Source organism: Alosa sapidissima, chromosome 23 (assembly GCF_018492685.1).
Source record: "Alosa sapidissima isolate fAloSap1 chromosome 23, fAloSap1.pri, whole genome shotgun sequence".
NCBI classification, from domain to species: domain Eukaryota; kingdom Metazoa; phylum Chordata; class Actinopteri; order Clupeiformes; family Clupeidae; genus Alosa; species Alosa sapidissima.
Genome location: NC_055979.1, coordinates 13,479,198 through 13,503,325, shown reverse-complemented (window position 1 = coordinate 13,503,325; position 24,128 = coordinate 13,479,198). Strand labels below are relative to the sequence as shown.

General features: G+C 44.7%; 2 protein-coding genes across 2 annotated transcripts in view; one reads left to right on the top strand and one right to left on the bottom strand.

Moving 5' to 3' along the window:
• The first annotated feature begins 318 nt into the window (after positions 1–318).
• On the top strand, positions 319–11,073 carry LOC121698912 (chondroitin sulfate synthase 2-like). The gene is made up of 5 exons (XM_042081423.1): positions 319–931; positions 3,960–4,527; positions 8,736–8,918; positions 9,225–10,256; positions 10,687–11,073. Exons 1-5 carry the CDS (start codon positions 630–632, stop codon positions 10,924–10,926), a joined length of 2,325 nt encoding a protein of 774 aa, XP_041937357.1. The 5' UTR covers positions 319–629; the 3' UTR covers positions 10,927–11,073.
• A 3,239-nt stretch (positions 11,074–14,312) lies between these two features.
• Positions 14,313–24,128, bottom strand: part of LOC121698899 (acid-sensing ion channel 4-A-like) — a 59,440-nt gene continuing 49,624 nt past the window's right edge. The window contains exons 2-10 of the mRNA XM_042081400.1: positions 22,501–22,645; positions 21,047–21,174; positions 20,123–20,276; positions 19,588–19,641; positions 17,367–17,520; positions 16,504–16,595; positions 16,001–16,080; positions 15,607–15,771; positions 14,313–14,915 (exon numbers count right to left, since the gene is read on the bottom strand). Of these exons, the coding sequence (XP_041937334.1) occupies positions 14,796–14,915; positions 15,607–15,771; positions 16,001–16,080; positions 16,504–16,595; positions 17,367–17,520; positions 19,588–19,641; positions 20,123–20,276; positions 21,047–21,174; positions 22,501–22,645 (1,092 nt within the window). The 3' untranslated portion in view covers positions 14,313–14,795. The remainder of the gene's footprint in view (positions 14,916–15,606; positions 15,772–16,000; positions 16,081–16,503; positions 16,596–17,366; positions 17,521–19,587; positions 19,642–20,122; positions 20,277–21,046; positions 21,175–22,500; positions 22,646–24,128) is intronic.

Below are 24,128 nucleotides of genomic sequence, written 5' to 3'. Positions count from 1 at the left end.
ACATTGGGCATGCCGACATTGAAAGTCAACGGGATTGTCCTCTTTTTACCCACGAAACAGCATGCAAACAAGCCGGGGTAAAGCTGCCAGAGACCAAAAATTACAGTCGCAGCCGCAGCTGTTGCCAGCTTGGGCGACAGATCGCCCCCTAGTGCGTTAACTGCAGCCCGGGATAATAGGCTTTTTTCGTCGAAGCCTGGTTTCATTTCGAGTGCTCGGGGCTATAGCTAAGGCGCTCTGTCAGAAATCAAAGCATTAAATGTACGCCTTTGCTTGAACGAGGGGTCACGATTTGCAGATGGTCCTACAAGTGTTTGGTCGCAACGGGTGGAATGTAAGTGGGTGGCAAACTGGCGAGCGTCTGTCTTGACTAGCTTGCCTGCCATCCGTTGGATGCTGGGAGGGGCTTGAGCGGTGACACGTCAGAGACTAGCGGGGACAGAACGCGGTCTGTCTGGCCTCCTCCGCGCGAGTATCGCTAGATGGAAGAATTTGGGGAGGGGGCAGCAGCAGCAGCGTCCGTAGGTCACCTCTGAAAGCATCCCCGACCCATCACAATCGTTCGCTAGAGAGCGCGTCCGCAGAAAGGGCAGATATAACAACAGCGTTTGGAGCCCCGCACGGCCAGCATGAGATTCTCGATGTTGATCTCTCTCATCAGGCCGATAGGTCCGGTTATCGTCGGCATCTCGCTGGGATTCACCCTGAGTTTGCTCAGCGTCACTTGGGTGGACGAGCCGTGCGAGTCGGACGGTATTGCCGCCTCGGAAGACATTTTGCTGGGCCAGCCGGGAAGTCTGAAAGGAGCCCGAAAGCCTAGCTCGATCTCCACCAGCACCACCGAAAATGGGGACGCCGAGGAGGACTTCGAGCCGAGAATAGTGCCTTACACGAAGCCAGCTCAGCCTGGCCAGCCCAAGAAAGTTTTCAGGTAGGACGGTCCGAAAAGTAGGCTATAGAGGCAAATTCTCCTGGTGTGATGGATGTTTACTTTGGGCGCAAGTATAGGGGCCGTTCATATGTTTCATGCCTACCTATTGCCACATCTGGCCAGCTCATGACATCTCTATCAGTGAATTAACTCTACGCTCAGTAGGCCTTTACATAAACTGTGCATTGGTGGTCCTGTATCTTTAATGTAGGCTAGTCTGTCTGCGGCTTGCTTCTTTATTGTGAATCGGTTGCTACAGAGCTTTGCTACAGTGCAACAAATCAATGCAACGCGTGAAAGCTGATGCTTTTTTTCCTGGATTCAAATGAAATGCAAATGTTTACTCTTTCTTATTAAGGAATATGCAGGCCTCGGCCTTATTGACACTGTCTAACAAATTGAGCCACGTTCACAGTTTTGAATTTGTCTGGTGGTCTACTTGTCGTAATCTATAGATAATAAAGGTGCAGTCAGGTGTTGCCCGCACCAATCTCGGGATGCCAAAACAAAATAGCTAAACTAATGGAAAGCTGCATTTAAGCTAAATATAGCTTACTCCTAAATACGAGTTTGCGAATCCGCATGTGTGTGTGTGTGTGTGTGTTATAAGAGAAGTGAACATTCATCCTCATTTGAGAACATGGATTGTTTACACAAGTCGTGTAGCCTAAACGCAGCGCCTTCGCTATTCTCCATCTCTAAATTCCAGCACCGTTTGCTTTGCGCTCTGACGTAGGACTGCATGTGGTCCGCTTTCCAGCCTTCTTTAGGCGAACCTACTGAACCTGCTGTGATTTGAGGAGCACATCAGGCTCCAGTGACCCCTGGTCGTTGCAGCCTAAGCAAGTCAAAAGAGCACATTACCCTAGCTGTCAATCACGGATAAGAACGCGAGTAATCTCAGCCTCCATGTGTTCAAAATATTTACTGCACTGCAACCTCGGGGGGAAAACCCTTCTTATCCCACCAGTGCCCGTGGAGTGAACTGGACTTCCGAGGACATTCTAGGCTATTCATCGCATGTTGGCAACCATACAAAAGTCAATACTGTTTTAGTATTATGTTGTTGTAATACAATACATGTATTGATCTATGCATTTGTAAACTATTACTGAACAAACAAAGCTGCTTATGTAGCCTATACTTAAGCTATTTTTTGATAAATTTGTCGGCCCAATAAGATGAATAGAAAGGCACTTCTTTCAACGTAGTAGGCGGGTTCCCCTGAACATGTGGTCTGTTAAACGTGACGTTAAACTGCTGGTGCACACGTGCTTTAATGTACACACAGATCCATTCATCCCAGACGTTTCACACAAACAGGCGTGTGTGCTCCTTGACGCAAAACTGTGAAGAGGTGTTCCCAGGTGATTTTCCTAGAGAAGGAGAAGATACAGCCAGCTATTGTGGTCAATCAGAGGATACTGTATGTGTTTCTTCTTACATCTATGCACAGAGGGAGAGAATAGCTTCACAAAGTTAATTTAATAGTCTCCTAAAATCTATACCTTCCTAATGCTGCTCCCCCCTCTCTTCTGGGACATGAATTGAAATTTAGAATTTAAAATTTGATTTGGGCTATGTAACCTATTATATTATTTAATTTGGCTATGTAACCTATAATATTATTATAATATTTACATTATAATGTATTATTATTATTATTATTATTATTATTATATTGTTATATAAACTGATATAAAGATAAAAAAACTGTATTTCTGATTATTTATTCATGACAGCACAGATTATGCAGATATTATAGCCTAGGTGCTGTTACTATTAAGATACATTAGGCTCCAACAGCTCTTTCTACCATTCAGTCTCTTTCTGCTTCAGCTGTCAGTGGCACTGGTTTTAGCCTGTAAATATAGTAAACAAAGGAGCCTAATTTGCTACCTCATCCTAGTCTTGTTTGACTGTTCAGTTTCCCCGCATGTGTTTATGTTTCAAAGTGATACTTTGGGACAGACCCTTTTGAGTCTGGAAAAATACTTTTCCTTTTAGGCTACATCGGGATTAAGATGATAAGAACTCAGTCAATTTGAATGCAACAGTTTTGAACAAATTTGCGCAGCGTGCTTATTATGCTAACCTGATTTAATAGCAATTTAGCAACAACAGTCCTTGCTCGCATGATTGTGAATGTTTGGATTAAATGCGGAGGAGGGGCTTTGTTGTTCATTTTCATATGTGTATCGACTTTTAGCTGATTCACTGTGCATGTTACATCCTTAATCAAGGCATGATTAAGGATGTAACATGCACAATCCACTAACTGCCCATTCAGTGTGTACACTGTAAAAAAAAACTGTCTCTGTAGGCAGCCCAGGCTCCGAAAACTTGAAAGACAACAAAGTGAGGGCGATCTGTCCTCCAAACAAAAACAAAACCCTTTCTCTGTGAATGCTGAAGGTAGGGGTGAGCTACCTCTCCGGTGTGTTTCGTTTGGTCCTTGGTTAAAATATAATGTATGTTGTTGTGGATAAAACCGTCTGTTAATAATTGTAAATATAAACATAAACAAACGCGACTTCCTAAAAATCTACTCAATTTGGTGCACCAGGTGTTTCCTCGTCAAGCAAGCCATGAGAGTACTCCTGGCTCTGGAGCCGGAAAAGATGAAGATAATATGAGCTGCAGTTCCTTCCTTGTAAACCCTTGTCCCGCTCACCTGTGGTGTGTTACGACATGCTTCCAGATGGTGGCTGAACTACATGCATGGGGTCTCCCACCTAATATGTGGACAGCTACCTGGACAGCTAACTCATACCTTCTCCTTGGTCTGCACTGTAGTTGGCACTGTGGTCACCTAGGCCCAATTTAGCTTGAGATCTATATTTTTATAATATTATAAATGTTCCGTGCAAATGGACAAAGAAAATCTGCAACAAAATGATCCTCATAAATATAGTTTACTGTGTGGATAGTATGTTGTGTCATTTGCATTGTCCTTGTGAATAGTATGATTTATAAAGTGTATGGGTCACTCTCCTCCTGAATAGTATGGTCTTTGTGTGTCTTTCAGGGCCAAGTATGCCAGTACAGAACTGGGCATCAGGGAGCGGCTCTTCGTCGGAGTCCTCACCTCCAAGGCCACGCTGAATTCCCTGGGTGTGGCTGTCAACCGCACCCTGAGCCACCACTTGGACGGCCGGCTGGCATTCTTCACCGGCGGCCGCAACCGCAAGGTGCCGCATGGCATGCTCGTGATCACCCACGGCGACGAGCGGCCCGTCGTTGGCATGTTCCAGACGGTCAGCTTCCTGCTGGAGCACCACGTTGACGACTTTGACTGGTTCTACCTGGTCCAGGATGACGTCTACACGCAACCGGACCGGCTCAAGGCGCTGGTGGACCACCTGAGCATGGGTCGTGAGCTGTACATGGGCCGGCCGGAGGAGTTCATCGGAGGGGAGGGACAGAGCAGGTTCTGCAGTGGGAAGGTCGGGTACCTGCTCTCGCGCGCCCTCCTCCTAAAGATCAAGCCCTTCCTGGATCACTGCCGTAACGACATCGTCAGCGTGCGGCCGGACGAGTGGCTCGGCCGATGCATCATCGACTACACCAACACCAACTGTGTGGACGAGCTGGAGGTGAGTGAGACAGACCCATTCGTCTGGTCACTAAAACCTGAAAGTAAAGCTTCTCAGTTGCATTTCAATGGGCTAACTCGATGAAAACAAACAACTGTGAGTTTCCCTATTTGTTCCACACATCTGGTGCAGCGTCAGATCACGACCAATACCCAGTGTTTGAAACAGCTTGTTTTTCACACAGTTTTGATGTCACATCAACCAGACGAATGAGTTGATCATGCCATTTCCTCATTTGTGCACTAATCAGACATAGCTGGTCTGTTATCCAGTGAGGTATACTTTAAAGTGAAGTGAGTGAGATTTAGGAGATGCCTTTAACCAAAGCAACACAGATTCATAAGATTCCTGTAGAAAACCTGGGCCGACCATTACCACACCGCTTCCCACACCTTCTTACTCTACCTACCAACTTACTTTACTTATTTATTTGTTTGTTTGTTGTTCCACTCGTAACTAGCAGTGAAATTAAACTTAAATTGGTGCAATTGGGCCAAAGAGATACACGTCCATGCCGGATTAGCAATTGTATTTGCATGCCCATGGTGTAGGGACATTAGAAATGGGCTTCAATGGCCTCTTGGCCAGACGGACCTGCAGAGCAAATCACCAATTTGCCAAAGGTTCGTATGGGTATTCCCAGGCTATTGTAATCACAGTTTTATAACATTGTTACTGTAATATGTAAATAAATACCCCTACTGTATATTGAAAACTGATATCAGATAGCACTACAGAAATGGACTGATGAGGCATGAAGTGGGATTGGCAGACTGGTCCAGTGATTCACACCCCCCAGCCGGTCAGAACAAGCCTCCATCTTCAGGGTTGGATGCTTTGCTTGTTTCTCACGGGGCGCAGCAGCATCAGCAGAACAACCGCTGCTTGTGTTTATGTCCTCTGTACCGCGTTGTTGGATGTCCTGGCCTGATCCGAAGCAAATCTGCCGGCACAATTGAGGAGACCCGATTAAACGCTCTCCTCTGGCCCTGGGCATGTTTCTGTAGCCGGAGCCAGGCGGTTGATGAGCGTGACGCAGCCATGCCTTTGTTTGAGCTGTGCCTGGAGTCTGTGATCTCTCTCTTTCATTCCCTCTTTTCAACCACCCCTCTATCTCTTCATTTCTTTCTGTGTCATCTCTCATCCACTACCTGTTCCTCTATCTCTCTCATCCTCTGTTTTTCTCTCTTTTTCTCCTCTCTCTTTTGTCTTTACCTTGGCCCTTTTCCCCTCTATCTTTCTCTCCCTTAACTTTCTCCTCTCTTTCTACCTCCTGTCTCCTTTCCATAGTCTCTCTCTTTTCTTTTTTCTCTCTATCCTTCCTTCTGTCTCTCTTTTCCACTCTCTCTCTCTCCCTCTTTCCTCCACTAGAGTCTTTTCCTCCAGTGGGACTCTGTGAATGACTCTGTTGTTAGACTCTTCTGCATCTGCGCCCGTAACTCCTGATGAAGCAACACCCTCTGCCTCTGCACCTCACTGTGCATCCCATAATCCTTTGCAGCTGGGACAACACACAAGTACAGATTCTCTCTCGCTCTCTTTCCCTCTCTCCCTTCCTCCCTCCCTCCCTCTCTCTCTCTTTCTCTTTCTCTCTCTCTCACTCCCCCAGTCATTTACGCTTTCAAGCATAGATAATCCAGTTAGGTTTCATTAACATCATGGGACACAAATTAGCCTTGCACTCCAAAATATGTACTCTTGTGAGACTCCAGTGTTGAGAGAGTAACTTGCTACTTAATACCCCCCCCCCCCCCCCCCCAAAAAAAAAAAAAAAAAGAGGAACAGGTTTTGGACGTCCCAACATGACTTCAGCTAACGGGTGCTGAAAAAGAGGCCGGTGTGGACATTTCTCTCCCCTGGCGCGGCCTTGTTTGTGCTGTACTCAACTGGACTCTTTTTTTTTATCCCGGAGCGCGGCGCTCCCGGCAGGAAGCCACAGCTACCATGAGGCCTCGCTGCGGGATGGGCTGAGACAGAGGCCTGTTTCAGGAGGGGATGCGCATGCTGGTCAGCACAGGGCGGCATGGTCCGCTGTGGCCCAGCATGCTGTTGCTGGCCAGGACAATCAGCAGTCAATTTGCCCCAACTAATCCCCCTCTGAGACGTAAACATACTGAGCCAGGGCGGTGCATACACACTCTCACATAGGCACACGCACACACACACACACACACACACACACACACACACACACACACACACACACTCTTACATAGGCACACACACACACACACACACACACACTCTTACATAGGCACACACACACACACCCACACACACACACACTCTTACATAGGCACACACACACACACCCACAAACGCATGCACACACACACATTAAAATGTGTGCACACACACATCTACACACACACACACACACTCCTTCTCAGACATACAGTACAAACACACACACACACACACACACACACACTCTATCTTTTCTCAACAACTATTCACAAAAAAAAACTCTGGGTAGCTATCACTCCTCTTAAGCCCTGGCTGTGTGTTGGAGAGAGTTGCGTGTTGATGAGGGTTTTACCCTGAGCTGGCTGGCAGCGACTTTAGAGGATCAAACTAGCTGCTCTGCACTGGCAGGGTAACAACATGGACTCCTTACGCTCTAAATAGCCTGATCTGGCTGAGGCCATCATTCTGCTTGATAGCTTCTCCAACCAGGGTGCATCTCTCACCCATGTACACACACACACACACAGCGAAAACACTGAATTCATTCAACAGCTCTGCTTGACTAGCTATTCCAACTCAGGGTGTATCTAACTCATGTACTGTACATCCTCACCCTTGTGTTCACACAAACACACATGCACACACATGCACACACACACGCACACACACACACACACACACACACACACACACACACAGACACACACACACACACAGGAGCGCGCGCACACACACACACACACACACACACACACACACACACACACAGGAGCGCACACACACACACACACACACACACACACACACACACAGAAAGAGAGGCACACACAATGAGTAACAGATCACTGAGGGCTTGGCTTGCTGACCTCTGGTTCTGATCAGGATCTGTAGCGCTGTGAGCACACTAGCTGGAGATGGTTAGGACTCACAGGTGCATGGTTGGGGCCAGAGGCCAGTGTTGGTGCTCTTCCCATAGGGAACATCTGAGCCCAATGGGCACAAGCTCATGCTCCTCCACACACAGAGATGCTTGAAGACAGGATAGGTGTGTTCGAATGCATCAGGGCAGCACGGGGATGTGTATGTGAAAGGCTATATTCTATTCTCTTTTTGTTGCATGGGTGTGTTCAAGATCACAGATTTACAACTGAAGTTAAGGCTCAGAGAGGGCATGTTCGATTTATGAGGGTGTCTTTTTTTTTTTTTAGCTGAAACAGCCACGCAGTATGCTCAAAGTGTTGTTTAAACTCCTGGAAAGTGTGTTTCTGTTTTGAGGGATGTAATTAAAAGAAGGGCACGTTCAAACCCATACGGGTGTGTACAGGTCAACGCCCCCTGTTTGTGGGGCTGAAGTGGAACAATGGAAAGTTGCTACGTATGTGGAGAGAGAATGAATGAGAATGCCTCAGGGGAATGAATGCACTGCTTCTTTGCCAAGGCTTACCCACAGAGTGGACAACTTCCTGACATCTCCTTACACTCCTCCACCTACAAGACCGCCCCCCCCCCCCCGACCCCCCTCCCATACGCACACACACACACACACACACACACAAACTCCCACCTCCTCTCTGTCTCCAGGGCCAGTGGCTCTCCCCCCTGCTGGGAGTTCTTAAGCTAATCAGGGCTAATTATGCGCAGACGATAAACAGCTGAGGTGATACCTGCTGGAGCTCGCTGGAGCCCCGGTGGGACAGGGCACATTTTCTGACCCCACTAAAGCCCCGACAGCTGAAAACAGCCCCCCGCAGAGAGAAGGGCTTTAATGAATCAAAACATCCCAGTTGCCCCTCTACTGTGGCTGTGGTTGATGTGGGATCACTTGCCTTGGTTCACTCAGTTCACCTCTATGGATTTATCTGAATGTTTGTTAATATTGTAACAAACAATAATTGTAATATTGTTGTTTATTTTTCATCAATATTGTTGTTCATTGTTTATTGTTGTATTCTTTTTGTTTACTTTTTGTTTTTTTTTTGTTGATAACTGTTATTTAAACAACACTTGACTCCTCTTTGCAGGGTCTGCAGTACAACTACTTTGCGTTGGAGCCAACCTTCGATCTGAGTCAGGAGGAGAGCAGAGCTTTCCAGAATGCCCTGTCCGTCCACCCTGTGTCCAAACCCGATCAGATGTATCGCTTGCATAAGCACTTCACTGAGATCGAACTGCAGAGAACCTATGAGGAGATTGAGAAACTACAGGTGAGATGAACACAACACTCAAAAACAATCTGCAGTCACACTGTCATGAACACCCCCCCCCCTGCACCACACACACACACACAAACATACAAAGATATACACACATAATCCAAAACCAAGAAGTTACAGGTACCGAAATTGATATATACACATATGATACACATATTCACATACACACACACACACACACACAATCACACTCTCACACACCCATACACAAGCACACGCATACATCCCCACACACACACACCCACACACACAGACAGACAGGTCTTCATGCCTGATTACTGCTCTTCCTTTATGCAGGCAGAGATAAAGAATGTGAGTGAGGTAGCCGTGGATGGGAACCGCAGTGCGCACTGGCCCATTGGCGTGTCACCTCCCTTTGAGCCAAAGACGCGCTTCGAGGTCCTGCGTTGGGACTACTTCACCGAGGAGCAGCTGTACGCCTGCACTGACGGCTCGCCCAAGTGCCCACTAGAGGGCGCTGACCGTCTGGACGTGGACGACATCATCCAGACGGCGGTGGCCGAGCTCAACCGCAAGTACGCGCCGACGCTGCACCTGTCCAAGAAGCGGCTCATCAACGGCTACCGGCGCTTCGACCCGACGCGCGGCATGGAGTACACGCTGGACCTGCAGCTGGACGCGCGCACCGAGGCCGGACACAGCGGCCCGCTGGTGTGCCGCGTGCACCTGGTGCGTCCGCTCAGCCAGGTGGAGATCATCCCCATGCCCTACGTGACAGAGGCCACCCGTGTCCACGTGCTGCTACCGCTGGTCAGCTCGGAACGCGCCGTAGCGCTGCACTTCCTTGACCTGTATGCGTCCAACCTGTTCGAGACGGCCGAGAACGCCGTGCTCACCTTCCTGTTCATCTACGACCCGCTTGAGGCGCAGCGCGTGGCCCAGAGCGACATCTTCGCCGAGGTCAAGGCCAAGGTGGCGGCATACGAGCGCAAGTATCCATCGGTCAAGGTGCCCTGGATCAGCGTAAAGACGGAGAGCCCGGCGCTGCTTCGTGTGCTGGACATCGTCTCGCGGAAACACCCGGTCGACACGCTCTTCTTCTTGGCCACGCCGGACACAGTGGTCACCACCGAGTTCCTCAACCGCTGCCGGATGAATGCTATCAGTGGCTGGCAGGCCTTCTTCCCCATGCACTTCCAGGACTACGACCCTGAGGTGGCCTATCACGATCAGCCGCCACCGGCCTCTCCAGACCTGGTGCGCGAGGCCGGGCACTTTGACCGCTATGCCTTCGATGAGGCCTGCTTTTACAACGCGGACTACATGGCGGCCAGGACACACATGGCTGCGGACACCCAAGAGAGCCGGGTAAGAGCCGAGACTTCCAAATACTTTCCGTAAATATATATATATATATATATATATATATATATATATATATATTATATATATATATATATAAATATATATATATATATATATATATAAATATAGCAATAAAGTTGTCATGTAAAAAATGTACACAATGCTGTATCAGATTCATATCTCAGCCGATTGGTAGCAATCAGTTATTTAACATAAAATGTCTTTATATTTAATTTATTTTTTGTGTATTTATCTTTTTTGTGTTTTTGTGTAGTACTTTGACTAGGGAAATGATGCCTCCGTATGCTGTCAGCTTATAAGATCGAAGTTAAAGTTTGAATTTAGAAATATATTTTCTGTTCTTAGTTTGTGTAATGTAAAGATCATGTAATATAATCACACAATGCGACTGTAATAATTTGGTATTCTTTAGGACAACGACGATCTTCTGGAAACGCTGGACGTCTATGACGTGTTTGTCCACTACTCCGGCTTGCACGTTTTCCGCGCCGTGGAACCGGCTCTGCACCAGCGCTACCGGAACCGCACCTGCAACCCGCGTCTGAGCGAGGACTCGTTTCACCGCTGCGTCCAGAGCACGCTGGAGGGCGTGGGCGCGCGGTCACAGCTGGCCACGCTGCTGTTCGAGCAGGAGGCGGGGAACAGCACCTGAGACCGCACACCTTGCTCCGCCTGAGCAGAACCATGCCGTCCTGAACGTGCCCCACTTTGACTCTACACTCCACACAATAGTGGTGGGACACGTTTCATACACACACACACACACACACACACACACACACACACACACACACACACACACACACACATAAAAAAAACTGCAGCATGAACATGGTCAAGCACTGCCACTGTTACTCAATGCAACTGACTCCCCATGCTTTCAACACGTGTTCAAGAAGGAGCACCTGTTTCAGCAGGACACCATAATTACGCCTCTCCGCACAGAGCCAGGTGGCACACCTGTTTTCTCACTCTCTCTCTCTCTCTCTCTCTCTCTCTCACTTGGACATGGCCACATAACTTTACTGCAATTTCATACATACCAGGGATACCTACTCGAATGTGTGCGTGCCACATATTTTTTGTACTCTAGCCACAGCCTTGGCCACTAAAAGCTTTAATCTCCACTATTCTGAGCGCTCTCCTTGACGCTTACAAACACAACACAAGTGCCCTGGATTACAGGCGTCCTCCCTTGACTCCTATTCACTTTCCCGCTGAATAAGACTTCAGCAGAACGGAGATGAAAGGAGCCGTGACGGGGTTGCCAGGTCTGACGGGTTGCCAGGTTTGAGGCTCAGTGGCTCAGCTGACCGCTTAGCCTCAGCTGGTAAGTGCCACCTCAGCCAAGAGTGATGGTCAGCACTTTTTTGCAGCCCTAATGGAGAGACAGAAGGCAAAGCGAAGGGGCAGCACACACAGAGAACATTCTGGAAGCTGAGGTCCATGAAGGGTTGGTCAGCAGGAGCGCAAGGAGTGTGAAGGAATGCAGAACAGCATGATGGGGGTGAAAGTGGGGTTGGGGTGGGAGGACTCCAGCTGTCTTTAGTAGTTGGCAAAAGTGAAGTGAAAAGTTATCAGTTTGCTGCACACACACACTTTCGTTTTGACTTTCTGTTGGCCTCATGGAGATGTATTTCACCATAATGCTGTGGTTGACTGTATAGCAGTGGTTGCTGGTGGCAGCTACAGCTTTTGCCCCTATATAGTAGCCAACTCTCAAATGGATCCAGGCCACATGTGGCCCTGATGTGAGCCTCATCTGGGCCAGATCCATTCCAGACTAAGCAGCTATCTGGGAAAAGCATTTGTTTCATATTGCCCTAAATTATCAGTGCCTTTCAGTCTATGTGGGGCTTCTCCCCCAGGCTGCTGTTATTCTATGTAAATTAGAAAGAAGAATACAAGAATTGTTTGTTTGTGTGTGTATATGTGTGTGTGTGTGTGTGTGTGTGTGTGTGCGTGCCAGCTTTTCACAGCTGTGTGTGTGTGTGCATGCGTGTGTTTGTGCTTGAGCTTCAGTGTCAAATATACATGTAAATGTGTGTGGTTCTAAGGTGATTAGAGTTTGTAAGAGATTGCACAACGTGGAGTTCAAACTCTACTTAACAAGTGTGTTAAGATCCATCCCTTAATAACTTTGGGTAGAAAAAACATCTGTGGGTCCAGTTTATGTGGTAAAATGCTTCTCCCAGTACCAACATGTGGTGGTCTCCCACTTATTCTGGTGATTTTACAGTACATTACCTTCTACGGCTGTTCATTTGGAGTACATAACTACTATTATTAGACCCCTGTGTGCAACGGCTCACACTTGTTATCTGCCATGGTCTCTATGGAATGTAAAATGTGTGTTAAAGGAGTACTTTAGCTGGAGGAATAAATGACACAGACTTTCCATTCACCTCTCATCCAGAACACGTGATACCTTAAATTGATCCGTCTTCCAACCTTTGTTGAAGCAATGGAGGGTCGTGGCTCCAAGGTGGCATTTGTTTAGGAGTTTTACAATACAATGTAAAATACACCTAATTGTGGTTTGGCTTTAGATGAATGGAAATCTATGTTCAAACGATTTCTCACCAGACTTGACCAAAAAAAACAAAAAACCTGTTTGGAGGCACTTTTAATACTATTTCTCAATTATGACAGTTTCCAACTATTGAAGAATGGTTTATGGTATTATTTCAGACCGACCAACCCAAAGGCAATCTGTTAAATAAATTATGCTGAAAGAGATTTTATGATGTGGATATTCCCAGCACTGGGGCCCCCAAAGAATCTGGTGTTGTCGCTCTATAAATATTATGTATAGTGATGTGAAATATATATATATATATTATATATATAAATATAAATGTTAAATATTTACTTGTAAAGGTGACATTTTTTCGTAAATCTGAGAACTTGTTATTATAAATAAACCATATTTATTACAAATCCCTTTATTCTTGTGTTTGTTTGTATATATATATATATATTTGTATTTGTATATATTGTCTATAGGGGGCAGTAGAAGTCTGAACAGTTATTAAGAGATGCAAAAACCTTCAGCTGTGCAGCTGTGGAACAATAACCAGTGCTTTTCCCTTCATATTGTTTTTACATATTTAAGTAAATGACTTTAAACAGGTGTGTTAATATTCTGTGTTTCTACACACATAGCCAGACCAGAGCGTTGTCTCCCTGCTCTTCTTCAGCTCCTGCAAAGAGTGTGAAGCTCTCATACACACACATCTCGTACACTGACACACTCACATGGATACAGAGCTACCAGGGCAGTGTCTTGCTGTGTTATTAGAAAAGAAATGGTCTCATCTGCCTAGTGTCTTTCACCTTCCTTTTCCAAGCAGAGTCTCGTGGTTTTCAAAACTAATTAAGTGCATCACATGTCCTATTAATGTGCATTTGTTACAGTGTAAGCACTGTATACCAGTAAGTATGATCTTTCATTCTGAGCATCATTGATATTCTGTACTTAAATACATCTAGTGTATAGGTCTGGATAAGTTAGGGATTAAAATGCACTGTAACAAAATCCATTTCCTCTAAATTGTCACCAATTATTACCAACCATTTGGATAAAGCACGATCTTTTTCACAGAAGACACGGCCTATTATAATGAGTGACATTAAGACCACATAGATGATTTTAACATAACAGGTATATATTAAAAGAAAAAAATAATAATATAAGTTGACAATGACAAGGTGAAAGCATGGCTTCATAATAGACCCTCTAATTGAACTGGACACATCTGCCTCCCACCGTTATTTGGTGCTAAAAAGTGCTGTAACTGCCTGATTTAACGTGGCTCTGCTTTACCACAAACATGATGACTAGTGAGCACAATATTTACTGAAAAAGCAGTTTCACAATCCCCCCATATTTTATAGTAAAAGGTGTGCTAACATTTCTATTTACAACAAAATAACACATTTTTGCAGGGTGACAAATAGTTGATGTTCGAATTTGAATTTGTCAGTTCAAAGGGAGGCAGCGATTCGTTGCTGCTGCTTTTGCCGTTTTTGTTTGTTTTGTTGTTGTTGTTGTTGTTGCTGTTGTTTAGATTACACAGGCCACGTGTCCATGAAAGAGAAATATTGATAAGTGTGAATTTGTGTGTGTGTGTGTGTGTGTGACGTCAAAATGAAAAGGACATAAAGCATGTACGTTTTATACAGTGTGTAAGTATATAACACAGAGTCCACGTGAATAGGCTCTTCTGAAGTAGTCACTTGTGCTGGAACTCTCTGCCATCTCTCCTCTGAAGGATCCAGTGGTTAAGCCCAATCCATTTGCAAGAGCAGATAGCAGAGGTGTTGGGGGGGGGTTCTGCTCACGACACCAAGAGACTGTAAAACACCAGGTGTCTAGATAGGCCCATGAAGTCAGTGAAGTCCACCAGGAGAGAAGGCAAAAGACACACACACACACACACACACACACACACACACACACACACACACACACACACACACAGGGTGGCAGAACCAGACGGGTGGATGGTGGGCGTGATGCTAATAGGAGTAGTCCTGCTGAGTCTGCTGGTGGTGGTGGAGGAGGTGGTGGTGGTGGTTGGGTAGAGCTGAGTTTGGGTACACCCCCTGCTGGTGAGCTAAAGTAATTTCACTCGCTTCCTGGGGGAGAGGAAATCAACGTCAGGGGATTAATCTCAACGCATAAGCAGTTATAACCCTTTGAACCAATTTTAACACACGTAAGCATTGTCTTACACCAGGGGTCTCCAACTATTTTTCCCCTGAAAGCTACCTTGACAAAATGAACATGGCATAGCTGATCTCCACCCAAAACAGCTGAATAAGCTTTGTATGCATTTTAAGGCTCCTTTCAACTCCTTTACCCTCTCTGTTTGTAGTAGTTTGATTAAGAATTTTTACAGGTTTACCAAGAGACCGTGCTATCAGATTTATAAACATTTTTCCTTTAACGTCTTGGAGAGGTACTCAGAAACAAAACTAAATTTACCAATTATGTGCTATGGACTGTCTGATTCCTCAGAACTTTGTTTGTTTGTTTGTCTTTTTTTAAGCACTGTTATAAAGAAAAACACTTTTTAATGATTGCACTACTGGTTAGATGTTAAACTGCATTTCGTTGTACTGGTTTTCCTTACTTGTGCAGTGACAATAAAGTTGAATCTAATCTAATCTAAACAAGCAGGCAGCTACTGGTAGCGCGTGAGCTACCTGTTGGAGACCCCTGTCTTATACACACCTGGCTCTAAGAAAGTGAAAAAACAAGATGAACAAGCAGTTAGAAAAGTACATGAAGTACCAGCACAGCTATAATCCGTCTCTCTTTGCTCACCTTGGCCTTGACGTCCTCTAGCCTGACCGTTGCTATGGTGCCATCTGTGAGCTGGGTCCGCAAGTTCTGCTCTGTGTGGTTCTGCAAGCACGGGATCTGGTTTTGGTTCTGGTTCCGCTGGGACTTGCGTGGTCTGAAGAGTCTCTTTAGTTTGTACTTGATCACCTGACCCATGTGTTGACATCACAATCAATAGGTTAAAAACTCCTAGATAGCAAAGGTTATCAGATGCTTTCATCCAAAGAAATAACAACCACAATCCATTGCTTTCTCTCTTTTCTGTCAGTATAACCGCATATGTATTCCACAAGGTTGGTGCTCTTACAATTACGATATTTCAAATTTGTACATGGCCTTTGCAAACACAAAGCAGAGTAAGAACGGAGAACAGTACCTCATAGATATATTCAATAATCTCTAAAATAGTGAGAATGCTCGCTCCGATGAAGAGACCCATCTGTCCGCCAATGTCACCTGGAACAATGAGTGGAGCCAAGCACAGTAAGGTGTGTGGGAGTGTTCAGGGGTCAATCGTTAGCCGCTAATTCACTGTGGAGCTCAATGAATTACACTGTAATTCGCTGTTGCCACAGGCGACAAGAGTTTGTTAAATTCGAACTGTGGTTTTGCAATTCTCATAGACATACACAGACTTCTCTGAGCTGATGGTAAAACGGTGAGAAATTGCTTAACAAATGAATTATTTGTTTCGGTAGAGAGCCATAACAATTAGGACAGTGCACAGTCAGCTGGCAATCACAGCAAAACAAGATATCATTACCGGTTATCATTTTGTGATTATGACCATAGGCCACAGAGCTTGTTGTATGTAACTCCTAATAATAGTCTACAGCTACAGGCCCTAAAGCCCCTGCTGTCACCCCGCCTAACACCTACCTAACAATCCGGCCACATCGTAGGCTTTCTTCTGCTCGATCTTTTCATAATTCAGAGCCTCAAAGAAGATGTCCAACACCAGGAAGTTATCTCTGCAATGTCCAAAACAAGACGTGGTTTAGAAAAACAACAACTGGAGCACAAGCAGACGCGCAGTAGTGGATCTTAAATTGATGCAAATTAAACATTTTCCATGAAGGGGGAGGGAATTAGAGAGATTACTAACAGGGGAGTGGCAGTAATTAGTGGGGAACTCGGCATAATCTCAGTGTGGAGATTTTGTAATAAGTGTGGCCATACACAGCACTGCATTCAGCCCCCCAATTGCATTTTCACTGTTTAATTTAGCTGTCATGCAAACACAATGGCCCTGCTACTCTGCAGACAGAGGAATGAGAGGCAAAGCAATAATTATGGAGAGAAAGAGAGGCCAAAAAAGGGAGAGAAAAAAAACAGCGAGAGAAAATTGGACAGATTTATTTTTTTCTCTTAACCTTAAAATAATCACCAAGAAAATGGAAATCCTGCTTTTTAGCCATTGTGTTCTGCAGCTCATAGAAAAAGACAAAGCTGTATGCGGAGGGCTCTGCTGGAGCGTTTTCAGCGGCTCTAATTGCTGTTTTTAGGGCTGTCAAAGGATTGTTAGGTGCAAATAGCATTTAATGGATGTCCTAGAGTAGACGTTTCTGTGCTTGTCTCATTTTGTAAACAAAATCTGCTGAGAGCAACAAAGATGCACATACATGTTGATTTTTTCCTCCGCTTCCAATTACTAATGATTTTGCAGGGCTGCATGACACACATGTTTACACACACACACACACACACACACTGGTATACATGTGTGCTCTGCCTGTGCTTACTTGATATACTCCTCAGTCTTGTCGTATTTGCGGGACAAGTATCGTGCAGACCCCCGACTGGGGATTTTGACCATGGAGAGCTCCTTCCCATAACGCGTGACATTGCAAGGCGTCTCACAGGGACATATGTCTCCCTCATTCTTCTGTAGGGAGGCTGTAAGCAGGACAACAGACAGGACAACTGAATGAATCATGGACAGGATGTCATGCATACATGTTTACTGCAATCCCATCATTGGAATCCTTTTATTAATATATGAGTATATATATAAGAATGGGCTTTTTTATGCCTTTAATTTGACAGGACAGTGAAGAGAGTGACAGGAGGCGAGTGGGAGAGAGAGATGGGATCGGTGAATGACCTAGGCTGGAATCCAACCTGGGCCCCCGTGGGCATGTGGACCTGAATATGGGACGCTTGCACCACAGCACACCCCCCCCCCCCCCCCCCCCCCTAAGATTATGGATTGTTCCATAGATGGGTAGACCAGTGACCAGTAGATCACTCACATATTAGTTTTTCTCGATTGCTTTGATGCACTTAATGAAAGTTGGATCCACTTGATCTTGAGCTTTACCTTTTTAGCAGAGCAGAAGTCATCTCTTGCAAATACATTTTCATTGGTTTAACTCATGTTTCACATCCTTTTTCAAATCATTTAACACAGTTCTCATACAAAGACTACATAATCCATTGGATTAACTCTGAGAAACAAATGGAAAACATGTATTCACAGCTAATAGATATTGCTTGCAAACTAATGAACTTGTAATGTCAGTGAGCGAATGTCCTTTGCAGAATTCTTCAATTAGGATTCATTCATTCATTATCCATAAGAGATACCATGTCTGTTCTGTGTTGCTATTTGCAAGTATGGATCTAAGGCACATTTATAGAAAGTACTGTATTGCCTATTTGGTGAAGACAGTATCGGGAACTCCCCCTATTACCGTCGGTCCCGTATTTCCACCGTCTTGCGTGTTTGTGTCACTTAATATCAATTTCTATACAAACCAAGACAGCAGACTCCTAAAGAAACGCAACCACCCACACCATAGGACATTTTACCGTGACTCAAAGAGCTGTAGACAGTGTTGTAAGGCTGCGTGTACACAACCGCTTGGAGCTCCAGTGGAATTTTAATTTCACGACGAGAATTCTCGGTCTAACCGTTCATGTGCCGTTGAAACGGTGTAAATAGGCGACCCATCAGGCCAGCACTATAACTCCGAGCGTGGTAAACAAAATCGGATATTTCAGGCAGTAAATGCTCCCGTTAACAAACAAACCAGATTTTGTTCAAATCTACACACCTATGGCTACTGAAAAATGTCATGTTAATTTAGCAAATGTTATTTTGAAGTGTTAAAAAACATCGTTGTTTTAGAATTTCTGAACAAAAGTGGTGATAATTGGGGGTGTTACGATACACAAGTCTAGGTGTTTACTGTAGGTCTTTTTCAATAACAAATGACAAGTTGTAGTTCAATAAAATTTGTCTTGTCTAGGTGCTTACTGTAGGTCTTACATATCAATGGCAGTTCTTGGGAGGAATTACTGTAATACAATTCATTTTTATTTAAACATGAAAAAGAAATGACACAGATATAGCAAAAATCAAGGTGAAAACTCCTCATTATGAGAACAGTGTTTTGCATTTGTACAGTGTCTAATGATTGATTGAAAGCGAACGGTGATTTGACTACAAAATTAGCTTTTGCTTTTGAGAGTGTTAGAGTCTTTTGCAAGCAAAATGTGTCATTTTGGCCAGAGTGATTCTGTTTAGACCTGTGTGTTAACTGTTTTGACAATGTGATGTCAGAGTTGACGCAAGCATTACAGTAAAGCGATAGAGAAAAAACTGTATACAGGGCTTGCAAACTTACGTGCAGGACAGAGATGTGTGATCAACTTTGGTCCATCTACTGTGACCAGTAGATCACTTACATCTTATACAGGGTGTAGGGTCAACTTAGGGGCAGGGCAGAGAAGTGTGACAAAGAAACTCTCAGCAAGTTGGGAAGAGAAAAGAAAGAGGTGGAGGAGTAGGTGAGCATTAATGACAGGAGAAGGGGAGAAAGGATTGAAAGAGATTAAATGAAAGGATAAGAGAGGACAGGAGAGGAGAGGAGAGGATAGGAAAGATGAGGAGAAAAAGAGTGAGCAGAAGAGGGATGGAGAGAGAGATCAAGAGGAAGAGAAATGGGAAGGATGTCTTACCCAGAGCTTTGTCCACACACTTCACTTTGCTGGGAGGGCAGATGGCAGCTTCCCCTGTGGATAAAACAAAAGAGAACACACATTATTATGTACCTGGTGATGGTGTGTGTGTGTGTGTGTGTGTGTGTGTGTGTAATCGCGCGCAATAATCATGGGAATTTGCAAACCACTGCACTTCCTGAAAGTGTGAGTACAGGTGCGATTTTGAGTTTTCACTTCTTGCTGTAAAAAGTGTCATATATGTATGTGTGAGTGTGTGTGTGTGTGTGTGTGTGTGTGTGTGTGTGTGTGTGTGTGTGTGTGTGTGTGTGAGTGTGTGTGTGTGTGTGTGTGTGTGTGTGTGTGTGTGAGTGGGTGTAGGTCAGTGTATTTGTGTCTGTAAGAGAGAGGACAGAGAGAAAAATGTGTGAATGTTGTATGTGTGTGTGTATGTATGTATGTGGTGTGTATGTGTGTGTGTTTGTGTGTGTGTGTATGTGGTATGTTTGTGTGTGTGTGTGTGTGTGTGTGTGTGTGTGTGTGTGTGTGTGTGTACCTGGCATATGCACCATCCTGCAGTTGCACTCTGCCATCACCTGGGCACTCTCACAGCTGAGGCGGCAGGCACTGATGCTGTAGGTGTCATAGCCCGGCATCACCTGCTCGGAGGTCGCCCGGCAGTTACCCCACGGCTGGGGCAGGTAGGTCAGCTGTTTTACATGTGTAAGAGCATGTGTACACACACACCAAATTATTATTAGCTAAAGAATTTAACATGTTGAACATCTAATTTCCGTTGTTACAGTAATATTGAATTCAATTTGAATTAAATCCCATTCCTTTGGGTAATAATTGCTTTGGTGGCTACATTAAAAGTTTTCTGTCAGTTTTCTTGTCATCTTGCAAGAAATTGTTGTGTTTGTACTAGAAGTATTAGGCTCATTGTCTTGGTATTTCTCCACAGGTATTTACCAGGTTTGGGAGAAGGCCAACTCCACAATGCCCTGCAAAGTCGAATGACCAAGAGCGTACTAAAGCAGTTATGTAAAATCTTGGTCAAAGATCCAGTAGCACATTTTAGGCTTAAGTGTAAATAATGGATAGCATTTACAATCTTATCAATTGCTGGCTATTACAGAGCAAATGTGGAGACATAATTTGATGTTTCTATGTTCTGTCTGTACTTGTTTTGTGACAAATAAGATCTTTACATTATAAAATAACAATTGCCTTACACATATAGGTAAATATCTTCAATGTTGTCGAAGGCAGTTATTACATTGCAACAGCATATTCTGTATGTTTTGGTTAATTTACATTGCTGTTCAGGTCACTTGCAACCTGGTATGTAACCTGAAAATTTTAGAGGATGCCCAATTATACAAGGGCACTGAAACATTTTATTTCTATTATACATAATAGATCACATGTCCAATAATAATTTCCAGTCTAGAGCTTTGCACAGACACATGACACACACCCTCTGTTCCTGGCAGGACACAAACGTCTGGAAGCCTGGGGAGACTCCGAAGCCCAGCTGGTGGATGTAAGGGGGTTCATCCTGACTGTGGATCTGCACCCTGATTCCTGCCTCTAAAGAGGTCTCATCTTCAGGGGATACAGACAACAAGACATGAGAAAGACAGAGAGAGAGAGAGAGAGAGAGAGAGAGTTAGGTAAAATTAAGTGTGAAGGCAGCATATTTTAAGCCCTGAATGATCATTATGCTAAATGTATGTAGGTCTACAACTTGACATAATGAGTGTTATAGTGGGGACAAATCGTTTAAAATTAAGTGGGAATCCTCTTCTGCAGTGGCTACACGACACAGCCCCCCACAAAAGCAATAAGAAATGTAATGTTTCGAATTTAGACTCCGTTCCATAAAACTTTGTCCTGTGACCAGGCCCGGATCTAGACTGGTCAGATTGGGGTGGGGGCAAATATAATTTTTGAGTGGGCACAATGAATGGACCATTTTCCTAGTAAACATCATGTAGGCTTTGATTTGGGAACAAAATCGTTGTTTGGAGGAGGAGTGGGAGGAGTACTCTGCGAGCAATACAACAGAGAAGGAGGGGTGTGAATTTGGACACAATTTCAGTCAGTCAGCCACATATTAGGTTGGGCAGAAGACACATTTGAGGACCCCCCTATTAAGCCTATTTGGAGAGAGAGATGTTTAGAATGTGACAATATGTCAGTCATCGTGTGAACGAAAGTATGACTAGGCATAGGCTACTTGGTCTGAGCAAGTGTTGTCAATGAACAGGCTGTGAAACTGTTGGCTAAGTTACAGACAGTCATGAACAACTGATGCTAATTATCTGGGAAACATTCTCTATAGCAGCAGTCACGTTGTCATTGTTTGTGTCTAACAACTTGTGGATTTGTTGTAACATTAAAAGATGACATACTCTGTGCTGAAACCATGAACTGATGCTCGAAGCTCCAAGGTGAACAAAACTTGGAAGAAGTAGGTAACAGGTTCATGTTCAATAATTCACGTTCAACAATTCCAGGATACGCGTTTTTCATTGGTTGTTGCGTTAAATCTTACCCAGATACAATATAGTTATTTTCTGATTGGCTATTGTGTAGCCTCTCTCGTTATTTTTTATTGGCTGATAAGTGGCAGGCTCAACTCCAGGGGAGACGCGCTTGATTCCTGCCAGTTCCATAGTGAGAGCGGCGCGGCCAGAGACATTTTGGGCGCTGCCGCAGCATATTAAATATATAAATAGTTTTTCTGCGTGAGAAATACAATGTGTGGCGGGAGAGCGTGACAAAAGACTGAAATGAGTGACTGTCACGCCCAATGCGTGACACTTGAGAGCCCTGTGGATGTGACATTGCATTTGGGCTCAGTTAATCCCATAAAGATCATACATTTTTATACATACTATACCGATTAAATTAGGCAGGTATGCTCACTTGTCTCCCTCCAGATAGGCAGGTATTCATCCTGTTCTATGTCTAGCATCATCTCGAGTCCGTTGCCCATACCACCCTGCCTCGCTCGTTTCGGTGCCGTTTTGTTGCCGTTGAAGGTGTAGCATTTCCCATAGCGTGTGTACACCTGTAACAGAGAAAATGGTGAGTGCACCTGACGAATGCATTTTGCATCAAGAATGCATACAATTTTGATGTAGGCCAACCAAATATAGGCCTTATACATTCTGCGCCACACACGCATGCCATTTGATTACAGACAGCACGAAAGCGCTTTGCATTATAAATAGGCTAAACATCTTCCTTAATCTTACACAGATCATTATGTCAGCTGATTTATTGCAATCAGGGTTCTAAATTAACACCCGCCAACCCGCCAAATGCGGGTTAAAATTCATTTTGGCGGGTGTTAATAAAAACCAGTTTGGCTGGTGATGCATGAGGCATTACGTGCTCTCGGTCATATATCCCCCTGGCAGTAATTCCTACATTTCCCATGACCACTGTGCCGTAATGCTACGTGATGACGTTTCATACGCCCATTGACTGCGCGCAGTTTGGAGTGAAACCAGCGCGAGAGACTGAAACGAACGGAGCGTCTACCAGAAAACTCAAGGAATTAGAAGAACGAACGGAGACAGAGCAGGGAGCAGAGACTGAAAGAGGAGGGAGTTAGCCAATAAAGTAAAGTAAAAAGCACATAACACATGTACATAACACAAATACAGAACACGTTACGAAATATTAACGCAATTAACGCATTGTGTTTACCTAGCCTATTTCCTTTGTGGGGGGCTCATGTCATGTAGCGGAGGCCGCAAAACCTGAAGCAGCTAGATCGTTTATTATGACCGCCGCTAGCGAAGCTGGGATTGTCAACGTTTTTTTTTTTTTTTCGTCATCTACTTCCTGAATTTTTGGTCAACGATACCCAGGACACCGAACCACCGGGGCACATGAAATTTGGTGGGTATGTAGCCCCACTAGACTTTTTACGGAAAAAGTTCGTTTGGTCCCCGGGGGCCACTCCCCCACCGCGCTGGGCCCCCGAAACCCAAAAAATGCAGTTTTTCCTAAATAACTACCTGAATCGTGGCACCGAGGATGAAGACATTTTTATGGTATGTTGGTCTCAAGGGCCCACATCCACCTAGCCCATAATCACTCATTTGTGATTCCCCCCCCCCCGGTAAAAAATGAAAATGCAATATCATTCTGCTTTAATCGCCCTTCTCTTCAGTTAAGATGTTCAGAACTGCACCAAATTGTATGTGTATGATTAACCTGACATTCTCTGGGGGTATGCCAAGTTTCGTAGAATTTCATCCATGGGGGGGGGGGGTCTAAAAAAAATAAGTTATGTGTACAATTAGTGACTGTACACTCATTGGGCTGTAGATAGTGGTGCACACATATACGCACATACGCACACACACACACACACAGGTACGCACATACCATCAGTATCGGCAATTACAACGGCCGATACATAATTACAAATTCAGTAGGATTAAAGGAAAACCAAATATTCATCATAATAATAATTTGGCTGCATTTCCAGTATTGGCGTCACATAGTCGTTTGTCCACCAGATGGCGCATCGTTGCAGT